The sequence below is a fragment of the Salarias fasciatus genome, chromosome 14, assembly GCF_902148845.1.
Source record: "Salarias fasciatus chromosome 14, fSalaFa1.1, whole genome shotgun sequence".
Classification (NCBI taxonomy): Eukaryota; Metazoa; Chordata; class Actinopteri; order Blenniiformes; family Blenniidae; genus Salarias; species Salarias fasciatus.
Genome location: NC_043758.1, coordinates 24,051,630 through 24,067,447, shown reverse-complemented (window position 1 = coordinate 24,067,447; position 15,818 = coordinate 24,051,630). Strand labels below are relative to the sequence as shown.

The 15,818-nt window shown below is 41.9% G+C and overlaps 1 protein-coding gene across 1 annotated transcript in view; it reads left to right on the top strand.

Annotated features, from left to right (window-relative positions):
* The window catches only part of dpf1 (double PHD fingers 1), a 49,677-nt gene that overhangs the window by 6,739 nt on the left and 27,120 nt on the right, over window positions 1-15,818 (top strand). The window contains exons 2-6 of the mRNA XM_030108100.1: window positions 9,197-9,226; window positions 9,784-9,944; window positions 12,458-12,565; window positions 13,532-13,659; window positions 15,189-15,278. Coding sequence (XP_029963960.1) covers window positions 9,197-9,226; window positions 9,784-9,944; window positions 12,458-12,565; window positions 13,532-13,659; window positions 15,189-15,278 — 517 coding nt within the window. The remainder of the gene's footprint in view (window positions 1-9,196; window positions 9,227-9,783; window positions 9,945-12,457; window positions 12,566-13,531; window positions 13,660-15,188; window positions 15,279-15,818) is intronic.

Sequence of the window (15,818 nt, the reverse complement as noted above, 5' to 3'; positions counted from 1 at the left end):
CTGAGGCAGACAGCTCAGTGTGGGCTCAGGATCCATACACACACATACACACAGAAACACAGTCTGCATGCTCCAGGCACTCTCATTCTCTTTCCTCATCTAATCTTGAGTTTGTGTGTGTTTGTGAGTGTGATTAAAGGTTCATTGTCTGGCATGTTCTGCATCTACATGAAAATCGGCGCACAGCTGATCCAAGCTGAAAGTACGCATTCACTTTGTGTATGTCTGTGTGTGCACGTACGTGCGCGCACAGGTGCTGTCTGTGTTTTTGTGCCCTTGCACAGCGCAGATCAGCTTGATTGTCATGTCTGTCATGTCTGCCTGGACATTTTTGGTAGTCAGCTGCAGTTTGTTGGGAGAGCTGGCGATACGCCAGTTCATTACTGAAGCTGCTGCTATTTCTCCCTGCGCTTTTCAGTCTGTTTGCATTCATTAGTGTAAAATATATCAGAAACAAACCAGAAATAGAAATGGATGTTTTTAAAAAAAAGAGACACGATTGGAAATGTAAAATTAGTTTTTCCTGCTGACTGCAGCTCACAGCCACCATTTGAGGTTGTGTCGAATCAGGTTTCTGCTTTCTTCCCTCGGCTGTGTGGTTTTCGATGACAGGCAGTTTGGTTTCTCCTTTACTTCTTGCGGTCTGTGTTTTCAACAAACTGCTTTGACCGGTAGGACCACAGCGGCCACAGTGTAGTGAGAGTCCCTCTGTTTATACGGAGGAATATCCTCTGGCTTAACCATCCGTCTGGTATGGCCGGGCCTTTCCTCTTTTTTGTCTGTGTCAAAGAAATAGTTCGACATTCTGGTAATTGGCTGGCATGCTGAGAGAAATATCGATGCTGCATTTTGTTGATGTGGCCTTCCATGTGGGCAAGCCAGCTAACAGTATCCTTGCTGCAACTTAATACAACAAATGCTCCTCGCTGTCACGAGCGGATTTTGAAACGTTGTCTGTGTTGAGCTGGTGGGACCGTGGTGGAGTGCAGGGCGTCCCCCGCTGAACCGAGAACGGCTCATTTCCTGCTATTCAGGTCTGCCATTACACTTAGCTAACCAGCAGGCACAAAGAGATAGCATTTTGAGGGAATGTTTGCTGATGGCGCTCTTTCCTTTGTTACCACCCACTCAGCGTGACTTTTGAATCAAATCTGACAACTGGTGATTATTATTATTATTATTATTATTATTATTATTATCATTATTATTATTATTATTGTCCGAATCGATGTTGGAAAGTCTGACGTAGAGTTAGGGGCTTTCGCAGTCTGTGAAAATATGTCTGCAGGCCTCTCTCAAATGGCGGGGAGCTACAGTAAAAAAATTATAGTATTTTATCTTTGCGGCGCATCCAGAAATGAGCTTCTGCCGTGTTACTGGAGCGCTCAGTACATCTCGTATCCATCAAGCTTTATCTCAAACTTTGTGTTCATTTCCCTGTCCACCACACTTCCTCTCTGTCTCAGCTTCCCTCCGTCTCCCCTTCCTCAAGTGCTGTCCTCCAAAGCTCCCCTTCCTCTTCGGGTATCTCCCTCTCAGCCGTCGCCTCGAGTGCCTCAGCTCTTCTCCTCGCGCGAGCCTCCAAACAGCCAAACAGTCATGCGGCTCTCCTATCGCAATATAATGAGATTGGAAGCACCCAAATTGAAAGAAGCCATTTTCTACAGCTGTCAACTTATTATCGAGGGAGAGACCGACTTATTCCAGCACCTCTGAAGGCAGCAGAGAGGAGAGGGATTGAGGTGATGGAGGGATGGAAAGGAGCAGGTTAGAAATGAGAGCTGGGAGGGTGGCGAGGGGGGGTTACTGAGGGAGGGGGAGTGCGAGGAGCTCAAGGGTGAACTATTTTACATTTAAAATATTTTTCCTCTCATGCACTCTTCCTCGTACTTTGGCCACTATTGAAGTCTCGAGAGATGAATTTGTTATGTGCCTTGGTCTTGGTATCACTCTCAAAGCTACCTTATGATATATTTTTGGCTTAAAATTTTATTACAAACCATAAAAAAAATCCATAATGTTTGATGAACTTGCAAGGTCTCCTATATTAATAAGCTAAGCTGTTTCAGCTTCCTCAGGTTAACGCAACCATACGTTGTTGTGGGACTGCACAATATATCACAAAGCAATATCAACATGTGCAATATGTATATTGTGACAGACTCACTAAATTGCATCAATTTAAGTTTACAGCACTAAGAATTATGCTCTGCAAATTTATAATCACAGAATTTTAGATATTAAAGAATATGATTAACTGTGATTAATTCATCAAAAATTATGGTAATTACTAATTAAAACATTTCAGTCAATTAACAGCTATAATAATTCACTACAAGGAGGCCACAGGGAAGAAGTCTAAAGCATGAAACTTAAGGAAAAATGTTTTAAAAATAGAAAAATCTGCCTGTTCTCTGATAAACAGCTTTTGGTTGAAACAGCAAATACCCATCTAATCAGAAAAAAAACAAACAGGATTTCATTCATAAATCATAGATTCAAAATAGTAAAGAAGAATAATTTTAAAAATATACAGTATACATATTTAAATTAAAAAGTAATAAAGAGTGTGTAATATACAAACAGAAAATATCAATTGTTTCATAGCTTGCTTCGTTGGACTCACTGCTGACACCTGGTGCACAGCAACGGAACGACTAAAACCTCACATATTGTACCTTTAATATTTTAAAGAGCATCTTGTCTGGTTTTCTAGGCCTGTGTCTTCTGAAGTGTGTGACAATTTAAGAACCTTTCAGTGTGTCAGTGTTTGCTCCTCTTCCTCATGACTATTTATGTCCAACCAGCAGGTGTTGTATCTTCGTCTCTGAGGGAATGGATTTCTCCATTTCTGCTGGGCCCCTACTGGTTGATTTACAATTTTACAAATTTGTGTAGGTGTTACTTTTATCATGTGTGAACACCGCCTGATATCCAGAGTTGATCAAACCTGATTTTCTTTCTTCTAGACGTGCGCCTTTACTGCTTGGTGCATTTGTTATGAAGTACAGTGTACAGGGGAGGCACAGCGGAGAGTGAAACGAGGTGAGGAAAAGTTCTGGTGACGCACCTCCAATGCAGCCATAAAATGCTCGGATGGCCGTGCACGTCGCCAGCGACAGGAGCCGAGCTGTAAAGGAGCGTATTCTCCTCGGTGGAAGGCGAGCGGCTCATTCCCAGTGACACATAAATGGACACGAGCACAGAATTGCCCTACATAATGGCGCCCCAATCACATCTTCTAAATGTCACATGTCCAGCGATGGCCCGTGAGCTTGCAGGGACCCGTTTAGGAGGGTTTCAAGATGCCGCGAACAAGCTGCCATGCCTCACCGGCATCTGCTCGGTCTGATGCCAGGGCTGAATCCGTCTCTGCGTCTCAGTGATTCAACTTGACATTGTCACAAGAGGCTTTTGCTTTTGTCTTTCTTCATGTGTGAAAAAGTTTTTTTTTTTTTTTTTTTTTAAACAAATGCTGCTTTCATGGTTTCTGTACCTCAGTTGTGTGGCGCAGAGTGCTGAGGAGGCATACTTCAATAATTATCTCAGCCTAGGAGATTTTAAAGCCTTTGGGTGGGTTTTGGTTTTTATCTGCTAATTGGTAAACAATATTGTGATTTCAGTCAAATTTGGCAGAGATATTTTCCCTGGGCAAAGAAAGGACTGATTAGATTTTTGGTGAAGATAGAACTAAAATATGGTAATTTCTGGGCATCTAAACTTATGTTCTCAAGCCTTTGTAATGCTTCTAAAAGCTGATTTACTTTATCCCGAATTACTTCCCATGGATTAAGTGAAATTCATGAGTACTTGCAAGTTTGTTCTTGGTTGAACACAAACAATGAGTCACATTTGGGAAGCACAGTGTTATCAGAGTGTTACTTCACCGAAATGGGCCTATATATATTGAAATATTGTAAAGATATTGTTGTTGTTGCAGTTTAAGAATAACGAGAATAACAACAACAGCAATAAGCTGACAGTTTAAGAGTAAGATAAAGAATAAGTAAAGCTAAACTGAGGGTTAGGGAGTTGTTGGAGGTGTGTGTGTGTGTGTGTGTGTGTGTGTGTTGGTGGTAATGTGAGTGCACAGGGGTAGAAGCTGTCTTTTTAAAGAGATCTCTAGGAGTGTGTTTGTCTTCCCAGAGAGCAGCAGGGAGAGCAGGTGATGTCCAGGGTGGGCGGGTCCTTTTAAATACAGCTGACCTTCTTTTGTAGTTGGTCAGTGTCTCTGAGGTGGGCTAATTCACGATGCCCTCTGCCCACCTCACCACCCGCTGCAGGTCCTTCCTGTTGGCCACCGTACAGCTGGAAAAGCACAAGATGCAGCAGCAGCAGGTCAGGAGGCTTTCTGTCAGCTTGTTTCAACTTCTTGAGAAATTTTCAGTCTCTCGTGGGCTTTTTCTGCGCATGATGTCGGGATATGAACATCAAAGGATTACAAGCTTTTGTCCAGCTTTACTCTTTAAACACGTACCCAGAGGACCCTGAGCTCAATGCACGTCCATCGTCTTAAGCGTAACATCAATTCCACGGCCTTAACTATCCACGAAACTAGATATTTTAGTTATAGGCAAGATGAATCCTACAGTTTTCACATATTTTGTGGAGTTTTGCACGTTTTGTCCCAGTTGCATGTTTTATTGGCAGTATTTCTCTGCCTTCAATCCATCACAGTAGGACGACCCATATTAAAATTGTTTAAAGCTTTATTGCTGTAATTTCAGGTGAATTGGTCTATAAAATAGTATGAGGCACTTTTGTTTGTTATTTCAATGCCAATATTGTCTTGAATGTATGGTACCATATTATTATTTACATTCCAGTGTCAATGAAGTAGCATGAACTTGCTTGTTAATTTCATCAGGAGTTACTTAATACTCTTTGTAGGTTAAAAAAAAAAAGAAGTGCATATAAAGTTTAAGTGTCCACACCAAGCCCGAAGACCACCAGCAAAGTCTTTACCAAATGTGTTGTTTGTACGTTTTGGTCAGCCCTGAAGTTTTGACTGAAAATGTCCAGTAAACTGTGGCATGTTTTTAAATGGTAAGCACCAGAAAAATGAACTTTATTTTATTTTAGACAGAACAAAAGTTACCGACTGAGCAAGTGTGTTCAAAATATTGAGAAGATGGAGGAGGATGGAGGGCATTGCTGAAATGGCAAATCTTGATACTTATCATAAATGTTCATTTTACAATTTTCAGTTGATAAACAGCAATGATTACTGTGTCCTCTGTTCCTCCTAAGCTGTAGTTTTTTTCCTCTGTCATATGTTTAAAGAACTTTCAACCCAAATCGCGATTCCTGAAGACACTGTAAAGGCTTTTCCGTGTTTTTGAGACAACAGGCCATTACTGTTGCTGAGCTTTCGAGGGACTTGGAGGTTCTGCTAAAGATCACGTGTGGTTTTAGTTGTGTAAGTTGTTCACTGCCTGTGTTGCTTCATGTGTGGTGATATGGTGGCAAATGAATTCCCTTTGTTGGACATTACTGGAGCTGTCTAATCTTGTAAGGATCAGTTTATAGATGTTGGGCTGTGCTGCTAATATGTGTCAAAAGCTGTTTAAAGCTTTTTGTGGCTCTGGAGGGACTCGTGACGCCACCAGACATGGGAAATAAAACAACTGCTCTGGTACTATTGTGAAGGATCTGCACTTTGCCTGAGTAATATTTTTTTTTTTTACAATTTTTTTAGTTCCCAGTTTCAACCTTGATGAACCTGATGTAATGACCAAGGTGAAAAGTCAACCAGAACGTCACACTTACAGATAACTAAACTTCTAAACTAAATTATTTAAACTGGGTTTGATAACCCTGAACATGCTCAAGGATAATAGTTTTACCTTGAGCACTCATAGTTTGGATTTTAGGCTATTAAATTGCTTTGACCTTGCCCTCATTACTTTAATTATATATTTAGTTTAAACCTACACTAAGGAACTTTTCAACTTTAATAAAACATTTTAATATCTTTTGTGATGATACATGGACTTACAACTAGTTGAATGACCCCTCTGTCACGGGCTGAGGGCGTCAGTATTGCTTTCACTTGGACTAAGCAGCTATGAGGAGGGTGGTAGGAACCCTGCACACCAAAATCTCCAAATGTGCGGACCGCTTTACGGCACGCGTCACATCATGATATAACATTGTTTAGCCACCATTAGATTCATTACCTCGTCGCTATCCGTCCTTCACACAGCCACTGGAAACAAATGTAGGCAAGTTCAGTCCGACAGCATGCCACCGGGAGCAGCATCTTACGACGCCACGCACTAGTCCTCATGGGAACTGTAGTATTCCTTCAGGCAAAACACTACCGCTTTTGTCCACTGGTGCCGCCAAAATCAACGAAAACTGAAAACTCCTTAGTGTTGCTCTAAAGGTGCATTGAGGAGTTTGCATGTTTTATGCGAAACAGCGCCCCCTGCAGGCCTTGGGCGTAATGCAGCTTAGTGAAAAACTTGCCCCTGTGGCTCCCGTGCATGGAAGAGGGGGACTCCGTCTTCGCTCGTTTAGTAGCTCTCAAGTAAAATTTAAGTTTCTTTTACCTGGTGGAGTCTGTGCTGGAGCTGTGGCAGTGCTAGAAGCCAGTCTTTTCTTACTTTCTGGAAGCTCCTGCTCAGTTGTTGTTCACTAAGCATCTGGCGGAGTAATGGCGGACAAAGCGAAACTGAACAAGCCGGAGCGCGCATTACGTCACTCCTTTCAAATTCTTCCCAAAAAAATGCTGGTGCCGGACCGGCACTGCAACTTTCAAGTGACAATTTAGCGCTGTTAGAGGTACTTGTAATGAATATGTCAGGGCACATTGTACACATCATTAAAAACGTGTAACATATTTATGGTGGAAAATAAGTATTTTTAAGGTTGTAAAACTCCTTAATGCACCTTTAACTTGAAATGCACAAAACATTAAACAGTAAGTTTTAATAATAAATTATGTTGCCACCCATTTCCTACTAAAGCTGAAGTAGTTCTGCTATAAATCCATGGATATACACCACGCATCAGCTCAATATGGATATGAAATATTTACTTTAATAATTAATAATTTCATTTTATTACATTTTTGGACCTTAGCTTTACCTGAGTAAACAAGTAAAAGAATTATTTAAAGAAAAACAAGAAAACTTGAATCTATTTGCATCAAGTAAATAATGTGAGTAGCTACTGTATATTTCTCTGGAAGCTACGTGAGTGAGCATCATAAAGAACCAAACACTCTCAGGACATCCTCCACTCAAGGTCTGCACCTTTGAAAATCAAGGAAAACATGATATTGCATGCATACTTGTGTGGAAGGTGAAACATAAGGCCTGAGGACCAAAACCTGCCCCCCACAGTATCACCAAACCAAATCGCAACTGAGAGAGACACAATACTGATATCTGAGCTGAGTTACTGCGGATGTGGCCATGAAATTAAGCAACTTCATTGCTGTCAAATTAGAATTAAAAACCATGCTGTTAGTTTGTCAAAAACATGTGTAATAAAACAGCTAGAGGAGAGTTTTTTTTTTTTTTTTTTTTTTTTTTACTTTTCACTGTATTTTGCACCAGATGGTATCATTCAAAGCGGCTTTATATTTACATTCTAATCCTTTTCAGAATTGATTATTTGGTCTTTCAAACATATAGACGTTTTCATCACATGTGCTCTGTGCGACAACTAAGAAAACCTTTACAGTTTAAATATAATGGTCATTATAACGCTATTTTACCACTCTGGCTCAGTCGAGATGAAATTGGGCTGTTTGTGGCTCCTGATCTAAAATGTGTTTGACAATGCTGATTTAGCTCATTTGCCTCCATGAATATGGAGTATCAGGTATGTCTGGAAATGTTTTGTGGTTCATAAAAGCACCTCTTTTTTAAGGCCTTTTTAAAAAATAGCTTTAGCAGAGTTATTGAGATGAGAGACATTTAGTCAGCTGGTCTCAGATCATTTTTATTGGCAGACTTTAATAGAAGATAGTTTCTCTGTTGTACACCTTCTTAGTACATGGAATCTTTCCTGAATACCTTCTGTTGGTCTTCTTTTTCCTTTGTTTTAAATTGTCTTTCCTATTGCACTTTTTCTTCCCCTTTCCCCCCTTTGTTTTGCCAGATTTCAATTTATTTGCAGTAATGAACTGATACGTTTGATACCTTCTTCCACTTATACGTCCAACTCCATGGTGTGGGGCCTCATCCAATCAAACATGGAAGCAATACAATTTACAGCACGTTTGTTTGTATGAACGGGGCCTAACGCACATAAACCCCTCAATTGAGCGCCTTCAAAATGCACAAACTTAGTGCCCTAAGTTGTAAAATGACAATAATAAAATCTGTGTTGACGTAGATCTCTTTATTCCTCATTCCTGCTGGAGGCAAGAATCTTAAGGATGCATTACTGGCAAACACTCTGAATCCAGAAACTGAAGAGTCCAAGGTCAAGTTGCATTATGGATAATGCAGGCAATATAAACCAGACAATATCTCCGGCTCTGCTTCATCTCTTGATTATTCCCTAACACCTTTACTAGCCTGACTTTGCCACGGGAGGCTACTGGCAAATTGGAAGGGAATCTAGTAGCGGTGCCTTCATGTTGTCGCACCGCGCCACGCAGCTGCAAATAAATTGTCCGCAAATCCACTTCTACTTCAAGCGTTCCTGTCTGGCTAAATTAATTGATCGGTTAATTAGTCACACCTTTAGCGGCTGCACAGAAAGAGAAACAATCCCGAAAATCGTTACTTGCGCGGCTGTCGTGAGGTCTGATGTTGTTCCCGCGCTGTCGCTCGATTCGTGCGTGTGTGCGCACGCACTCTTGCGAGTCCTGGATCTACCGTCTGTATAGCAGAGTGACCTTGATGTCTGCACTCAGCAGGAACACACCAGAGAGGAGTGATTAACAGGAGGGAGACTTAAAGAATCCAGGGAGAAAGAGAAGTGCAGAGAAAGATGAGCGTCTTTATTAAAGGGAGAGAAAAAGTCAGAAACCATGGGCCGAATGTCAAAATTAAACATGTACGTTACAGAAACAGCTGTAAAGAGACGTGATCCAGAAGACGGGGGGAGCGATGGAAATGTGCTGCGAAAAGAAAAAAGTGAAAGAAGTGGAAGAATAAAAAGGGTGGGGTGGAGGAGTGACTCACCACATATCTATTGTTTTTTTTTTTTCTTCTCTCTCTCCTTTTCCCTACAGGCAATCTGGAGGTGCAGTCATCAAGAACAGGTAAGGGGGGGGTTGAGGGATGAGGGGGCGAAGGCGGGAGGGGGGGAGGGAAGGGGGGGGGGGAGGCAAAGCGAGGAATATCACGCTGAATGTTAATCAAACTCACACGTGTACCGGTGAGAGAATACTGTGCTTATGTAGAAACAATGCGTGCACGTCAGTGTGTAACTGCTCCCGCTATGACCCAGGTTAACAGTGTTGTGTGTGTGTGTGTGTGTGTGTGTGTGTGTGTGTGTCCACGGCCCGCCTCCACACACACTGTAACTGTCCCTGACTGTGCACCCACAGCCCCCCTTTTTTTTTACTTACACACACAAGCAATTGTGTGTGCCGCGTGAAGGTTGCACACACACACACACACACACACACACACACACACACACACACACAGACAAACACATGTAGAACCCCGCTGCCCTTCACCAGCACATGAACAGGGTCGTGTTTTTTTCTCTCCCTGGTGATGTTCAGCGCTCCCACCTCGTGCTTCATCTCTGACCCACACTAACACTCCCACCCACCTGCTTTCTTCCCTTCTTTTCTTTGTTCCGTCCCAGTCTTGGTGAGGAGTTTTATAAGGAGGCCATTGAGCACTGCCGCAGCTACAATGCCCGCCTGTGTGCAGAGCGGTCCATGCGACTCCCCTTCCTCGACTCGCAGACCGGCGTGGCTCAGAGCAACTGTTACATCTGGATGGAGAAGAACCACCGTGGACCAGGTGTGTGTCCACCGGCTTGTCTGCGTTTCTGCTCCTTTCTTTCGATCACACAGAATTGATGATTTCCCAGCTTAGGAATAACTACATTGCTCTTTGTTTAAGTTTGTCAGGCATCATATTTACCTGTGAGTGGCTTTCACTGCACTAGCAGTGTCAGTCAGGACAATTCTGTGGAGGTGCAGAAGATCCAAACATTCTGGCGAATCCTGATTTTTCACCTTTCTGAGACACAAACAAGCTGAGTAACCACCAGCGCTGTAATAATGACCAATAGCATATGAAATATCACCTATTCTGAATCCAACAATGAAATATTTTCACTTTTCATGATTGAGTGTGTTGAAAAGTTTGTTTTTTTAATGACTCCCATCCATTTCAGTTGTTTTTGATGAGCAAACTGCATAAAGCCTGCAAAATTTCTGAGAAATTCAGCTCTATTATTTTTAATCTATGCATTATTACATTATTGGCTGCAGCGTTTATTCTTTAATGCTTCTTAAATCATTCCATTATTGTAAAAATGTTATTACTATAAAGGATCAAATTTCCTATGACATTATTTGCAGGTTATTACATCGTGGGCCTTATTACATTGAAAAAATAAAAAAAACGGTTCCATTACTGTTTGGTATTACATTACTGGACATTATCACATTCATGGTTTTCACAAGCTGTCACTGGCCCAGTGAATAATGCTTGTAAATGTCTCTTTGTGAGCTTCAGGTTACAGAGAGCTGAAATCAATCAAAAAAGGCAGGGAATCCCCTGGACCACTGCAGCGGCAGGCCACCACACACTGAGATTCACACACACACAGATTTCAGAGACACTGTAGGATGAAATCACTCGTACTCGGGAAGACACACAAACTCTCACAGATGTACATATATAATAAAGATAAGCAGTGGAGTCGCATAGACCTAATAAAATAATGGGTTTTTAAATTTCAGTAGACAGTCAACTCAATATTAATCTGTTATTATTAATTATTATGGTAAAATGTCTTCAAGTTGTTTTTCTCTGAAGTCTCATTCAGCATTATTTCGTTTTTTGAAGAAAGGAACTCAGTGAAGGCTGCTCTTCTTAGTGGATTAGTCACTTTTATGACAGTTTGATGTATTGATCTGACCTTAAAGTCATCAGATGCTCTCACTGTTTTAGTCTCTGTTTGGTTAGAAGCTCAACACATCTCGATTTACCTAATACTGCATAACTGTTTCTCATAAAAATCTTACAGAATTGTAAAAATCAAATCAGCCACTAAAATATCAGTATCATTATAACAGCTCTGAACATACCAGCCTCACAGTGGATCTACGTATTATTGCTTCCTATACATTTATCTTAATACGACAGCAGTTTTTAATACCTTAGTGGTAACAAATATAAGAACGATGGGACGCGCGGTGGTGTTGTGGTTAGACTTCAAGCTGGGGTCTTTCTGTGTGGACTGGTTTGCATGTTATCCCTGTGTGGATTGACGGCCTGTCCAGGACGTGCGCTGATGTTGCCTGTAGTTACTCTGCCACGCCGAGTTGAATAAAGCAGTTTAAAAGATGAATGGATGCATCTTAAGAAACGTTTGTGTTTATTGTCTCCCTCCAGAAACTAAATGAAATCTGTCCTTGTCCGAAACATGTATGCTTGTGTGTGTGTGTGTGTGTGTGTGTGTGTGTGTGTGTGTGTGTGTGTGTGTGTGTGTGTGTGTGTGTTGCTGTCCAGCTGTTGTGTTACACAAATTATTCTCTCCAGTCGTTTGTCTCACGGCTTCCTTCCATCGTCTGCTCTGCTTGTGTCTGTCTCTTCTTGCCTTTCTCATTTCCGCCTCCTCTGTATCCTGGCCTCCTACCTTCCACACCTAAACTTTTTTCCTTTTTTTTTTTCTTTTTTTTTTTCTTATTTTACTTTCCCCAAAGGGTGTTTCCTCATAGCTTTTTCTTTCTCTGTAACATCAGTGTATTTTGGCAGTGAATCAGACTCCCCTGTAGGCAATGATACGCCGCTGGCACCAACTATTCCAGAGAGGATGCGCAGTGTGTGTGTGTGTGTGTGTGTGTGTGTGTGTGTGTGTGTGTGTGTGTGTGTGTGTGTGTGTGTGTGTGTGTGTGTAGCTCTGTGGTGCATTAATGATTTTAGTTTGCAGGCTTGTGTCTGCTACTGGGATCTTTTGTTTGGTTTGTTTGTCACTTTTTGTTAAAACTTCATTTTAATAAAATTCAACTGATGTTCCACTGTTGAGTGGCTTTTATTTTTAAACTTTGTTGTTGTTTGTTTGAAAACCTAAAGCTTACGTGTGTTGAAATTTGTAAAAAGAATTTTAACAGTCTCTGTTCTGAGTCTAAGCTTTCTACAAAACGATGCAAAAACACCAGAATTAGGTAATTAGTCATTTCCAGCTCTCTGAGTTTGATATTTCTGAGATTTCTGATTTCTGTTATCATCTGTTATTTAATGCATTAACTTGTAACTTGGAGACATTTCCTATAACCGCGCTGTGCCTGTCTGCCTTCCAGGTCACGCTCCAGGGCAGTTGTACACGTATCCCGCTCGATGCTGGCGCAAGAAGAGACGGCTAAACATCTTGGAAGATCCGCGACTTGTACCAATCGAATTCAAGATCGGTAATAAGGCAACATGTGTCTGTTTTGTTGTTATCAGTGTATCATTTCTGTGCCTGTGTTGACCCCAAATGGGGGAACAAATTGATGAAAGATATAGTTTTTACCAAGATATGTTTCTTAGTTTGCAATAAGTCAGTTCAACACCATACGTTTTAGTATTTCAGCTATTTATCGTACTTTCCTCTTATTATTAAATACTGTTACTGTTGCCAAAAGTACAACGCGCGCTGCTTAGAGAGGTAAAAAAGAGGCCAAATGTGACAGCTAAAAGCTTGAAGAGGTACCGTCTCTGTTGATGAGTCTGCCGGATGTAAAACAGTGAAGAGCTCGGATGTTTCCCCGTCTCCTCGGTTGTACACTGACTCATTGCCATTTCGTCTAGTCACTCTCTGGATAGCAACCTTCTCCGCTTTTAGAATTCGAGTTGTGTAAAAGAACCACTTCTCTCCCACACTTCAATTCAGAGGAACAGTATTTCTTAAATAGACTTTTAGGCTGACAGTACCGAGTAAAATATCCCGGGTTTTCTATGTTAGCTTGTTCCAACTGTCAGCGGCAATAAAGTCAAAACAAAAATGTAGCCTGACACTCCGTATATCAGTGAACATTTCTTTTGACAATGACTGACTGATCTATAAAGTAGTTCAACAAACAGTGGCTACATGGTGTTGACAACTGTAAAAAAAGCTTCGTGTGTAGTCGTAATTATCGCTGACAGGTCGCATTATGCCACTCATTTACGGCAGGAAGTGTGAAATGGGAACAGAACAACTTGTGTAAACTTTCCCATCAAATGTTAGTAGCATGCAGATCGTCATCGTAGTGTTGGGTACAGAATCTGAGGTTCTTGCAGCTTCATCAAGCAGCCAAATTGAGTTTCCTCGGGGCACTGTCAGCCCAACTGTGCATGTCAGCGTGAACGTGAGCTCGCCGCTGTTTTCTGATTGTAATTGTCTTGCTCTCCAGACTACGAGGCTTCTCTAAAGAAGGAGGGGGGGATCCCAGACGGTCCCGTGCTGGAGTCGCTGCTCGCCGGGGAAACCCTGGACAAGAAGGTAGAAACCAAGGAAGAGGAGCCAATGAGCGAGTGTCAGGTGAGACTCCCGCTCCCCTTTCATCCCTCTCTCTCACTCCTCTCTCCCTCTCTCCTTCCGTCTTTGATGTTCTTTCCACGTCTTGTTGTTTTCCTCTCATGTCAGCCTGTCTATCTCTTTTCATCTGCCTGTATCACCCTCTGTGTTTGTGTTTCTTTGTCTGTCTCTGCCTTTGTCTCTCTCAGAGTGTGTGTTTTGGCGGTGACACCGGCTCCCGCGGCTCTGACAGCTCCCTTCTGGCACACAGTGTGTGTGCGTGTGTGTGTGTGTGTGTGTGTGTGTGTGTGTGTGTGTGTGTGTGTGTGTGTGTGTGTGTGGGATATCGTGGCAGCTTGTTGTTTTACAGGGACTGCGTTCGCATGTTTTACACACCAACTTCGGAAATGTTTTTGTTTTTAGTAGATGTAAATAAAGTTTAATTTTATGAGCTGAACCTCACGCCCATCTGTCTGGGGTGTTTCACCGGCGAGAGGCTGTGGCTGTGCGTCTCAGATGGACAGTTAATCAGTCGGGGCAGGGTGCTTACAGTGGTCTTTAGAGAGCTGGGGCTGTTCTGGCCTCTAATCGAGGGGCTTCTCCTCACTGTTGCCCTCCTGGGTGGTTCCCACACTGCAAAACATCATACGTTCATATACATCTTTTCTCTTCCAACTAGGAGTTAAAGTTAGTTCACTTACCAGACACTTTAAAAAGTTGTTTCCTCATGAAGCTCGGTTTGTTCATCGCCATCAGAAGCTTCCAGTGAAACTGCAGCATTAGAAATGCTCGGAAGAGTCATTTCGGATTTAGATGTATTGTAATTGTAAAGTGTTTGTCGAGCTTGACCCATCGAAAATGAGCTTTTTGGTTTTGATCTTTCGTTTTCCTGTAACTTCCCTGATTTTCTTCATGAATTAATGCTTTGGATTTTGGACAGTGCACCTGTTTAAACAAGGAAATCATGAATCATATGTTGTAGTATTACAGTGAAATGGAAACAGCTTTCAGTTCATGTGGAAGATTCAGCCAAGGAAAGCAGTTTTAAAAACTGTGCAATTTAAATGACAACTTTTGCATAAAGAGACAAAAACATAAAGACAGACGGTATGTACATTTGTGTTTTCCTCTATTTCCTTTATCCAGACTGTGGCTGTAGGAGCCTGATCTTATTCCAGCCAACACTGCAAAGTCGTGTCACCGGTCAGATTAAGGGTCCCCAAATAACCCTGACCATCATGTCTTTTTTGTACAAGGAAGCTGGAATGAAAAGATGTAATCAGACCCAGGTCCTGTTTCTTTTAGGCGATGGTGCTGAGTCCTGTTCTTTCACAGATTCATATTTCAGACTCATCACGCTGCACCAACATTCATTTTTAAGAAAAAAACAAAGACCAACGATGGCCCTACCGGACAGAGTTAGACTCGTGTTTATGTGATCTAAATTAGCCCAAACCTGCTTATCATGAGCATGCTGTCAGATCAGCGACGGAGAGAAAATGAATCACAGGTCTGACTCTTCACCTCTCCTGTCTCTACGCTTCCCCTCGCAGAAGTTGCTTGTCGGGGATTTCCCACATGAGCTGGAGGTGGACGAGATGGAGGAAGATGTCCCAAAGCGCAAAAACCGTACCAAAGCACGGGTGAGACAGAAACGACATTTCCTCTCTGTTCCTCCTCTTTGAGAAAGTGTGAAGTATCACTCGTGGAAGAGCGGCGCTGCAGGAGCGTCACGCCGCTGAAGGCTTCAGGTGAAAGTTCAGTCTCGTTTGACTTGTTAAGATATAAATAATTCAAGTCAAAAAGAAGCTCCCAGTGACAGCTGGTGAAGTAATCAGGCTTTTTTTTTTTTTTTTTTTTTTGCTGCTGGAAAGCCTCCAATTAATTTAGGAGAAACTGTAGTAACTCCATGTACAGGAATGTCACTAATTCCACATCAGAGAATATGGTGGTTTTAACTGTCGGAAATCATTTTGTGCTTTCACGGCATACCAGACTCTGTAATTAAATGCCATCTGACAGTCCAACTGTTATTACAAATAAATGCAAACAGACCCGGTGATTTAAATCATGCTGGGATGACCTCTTTTCTCTTTTTTCTTTTTCTTTTTACAACTTTGATTAGCTCAGACAGGTTCGTACTTCCCACATGCTTTTTGGGCATATCCTCCTATGGGAGGATA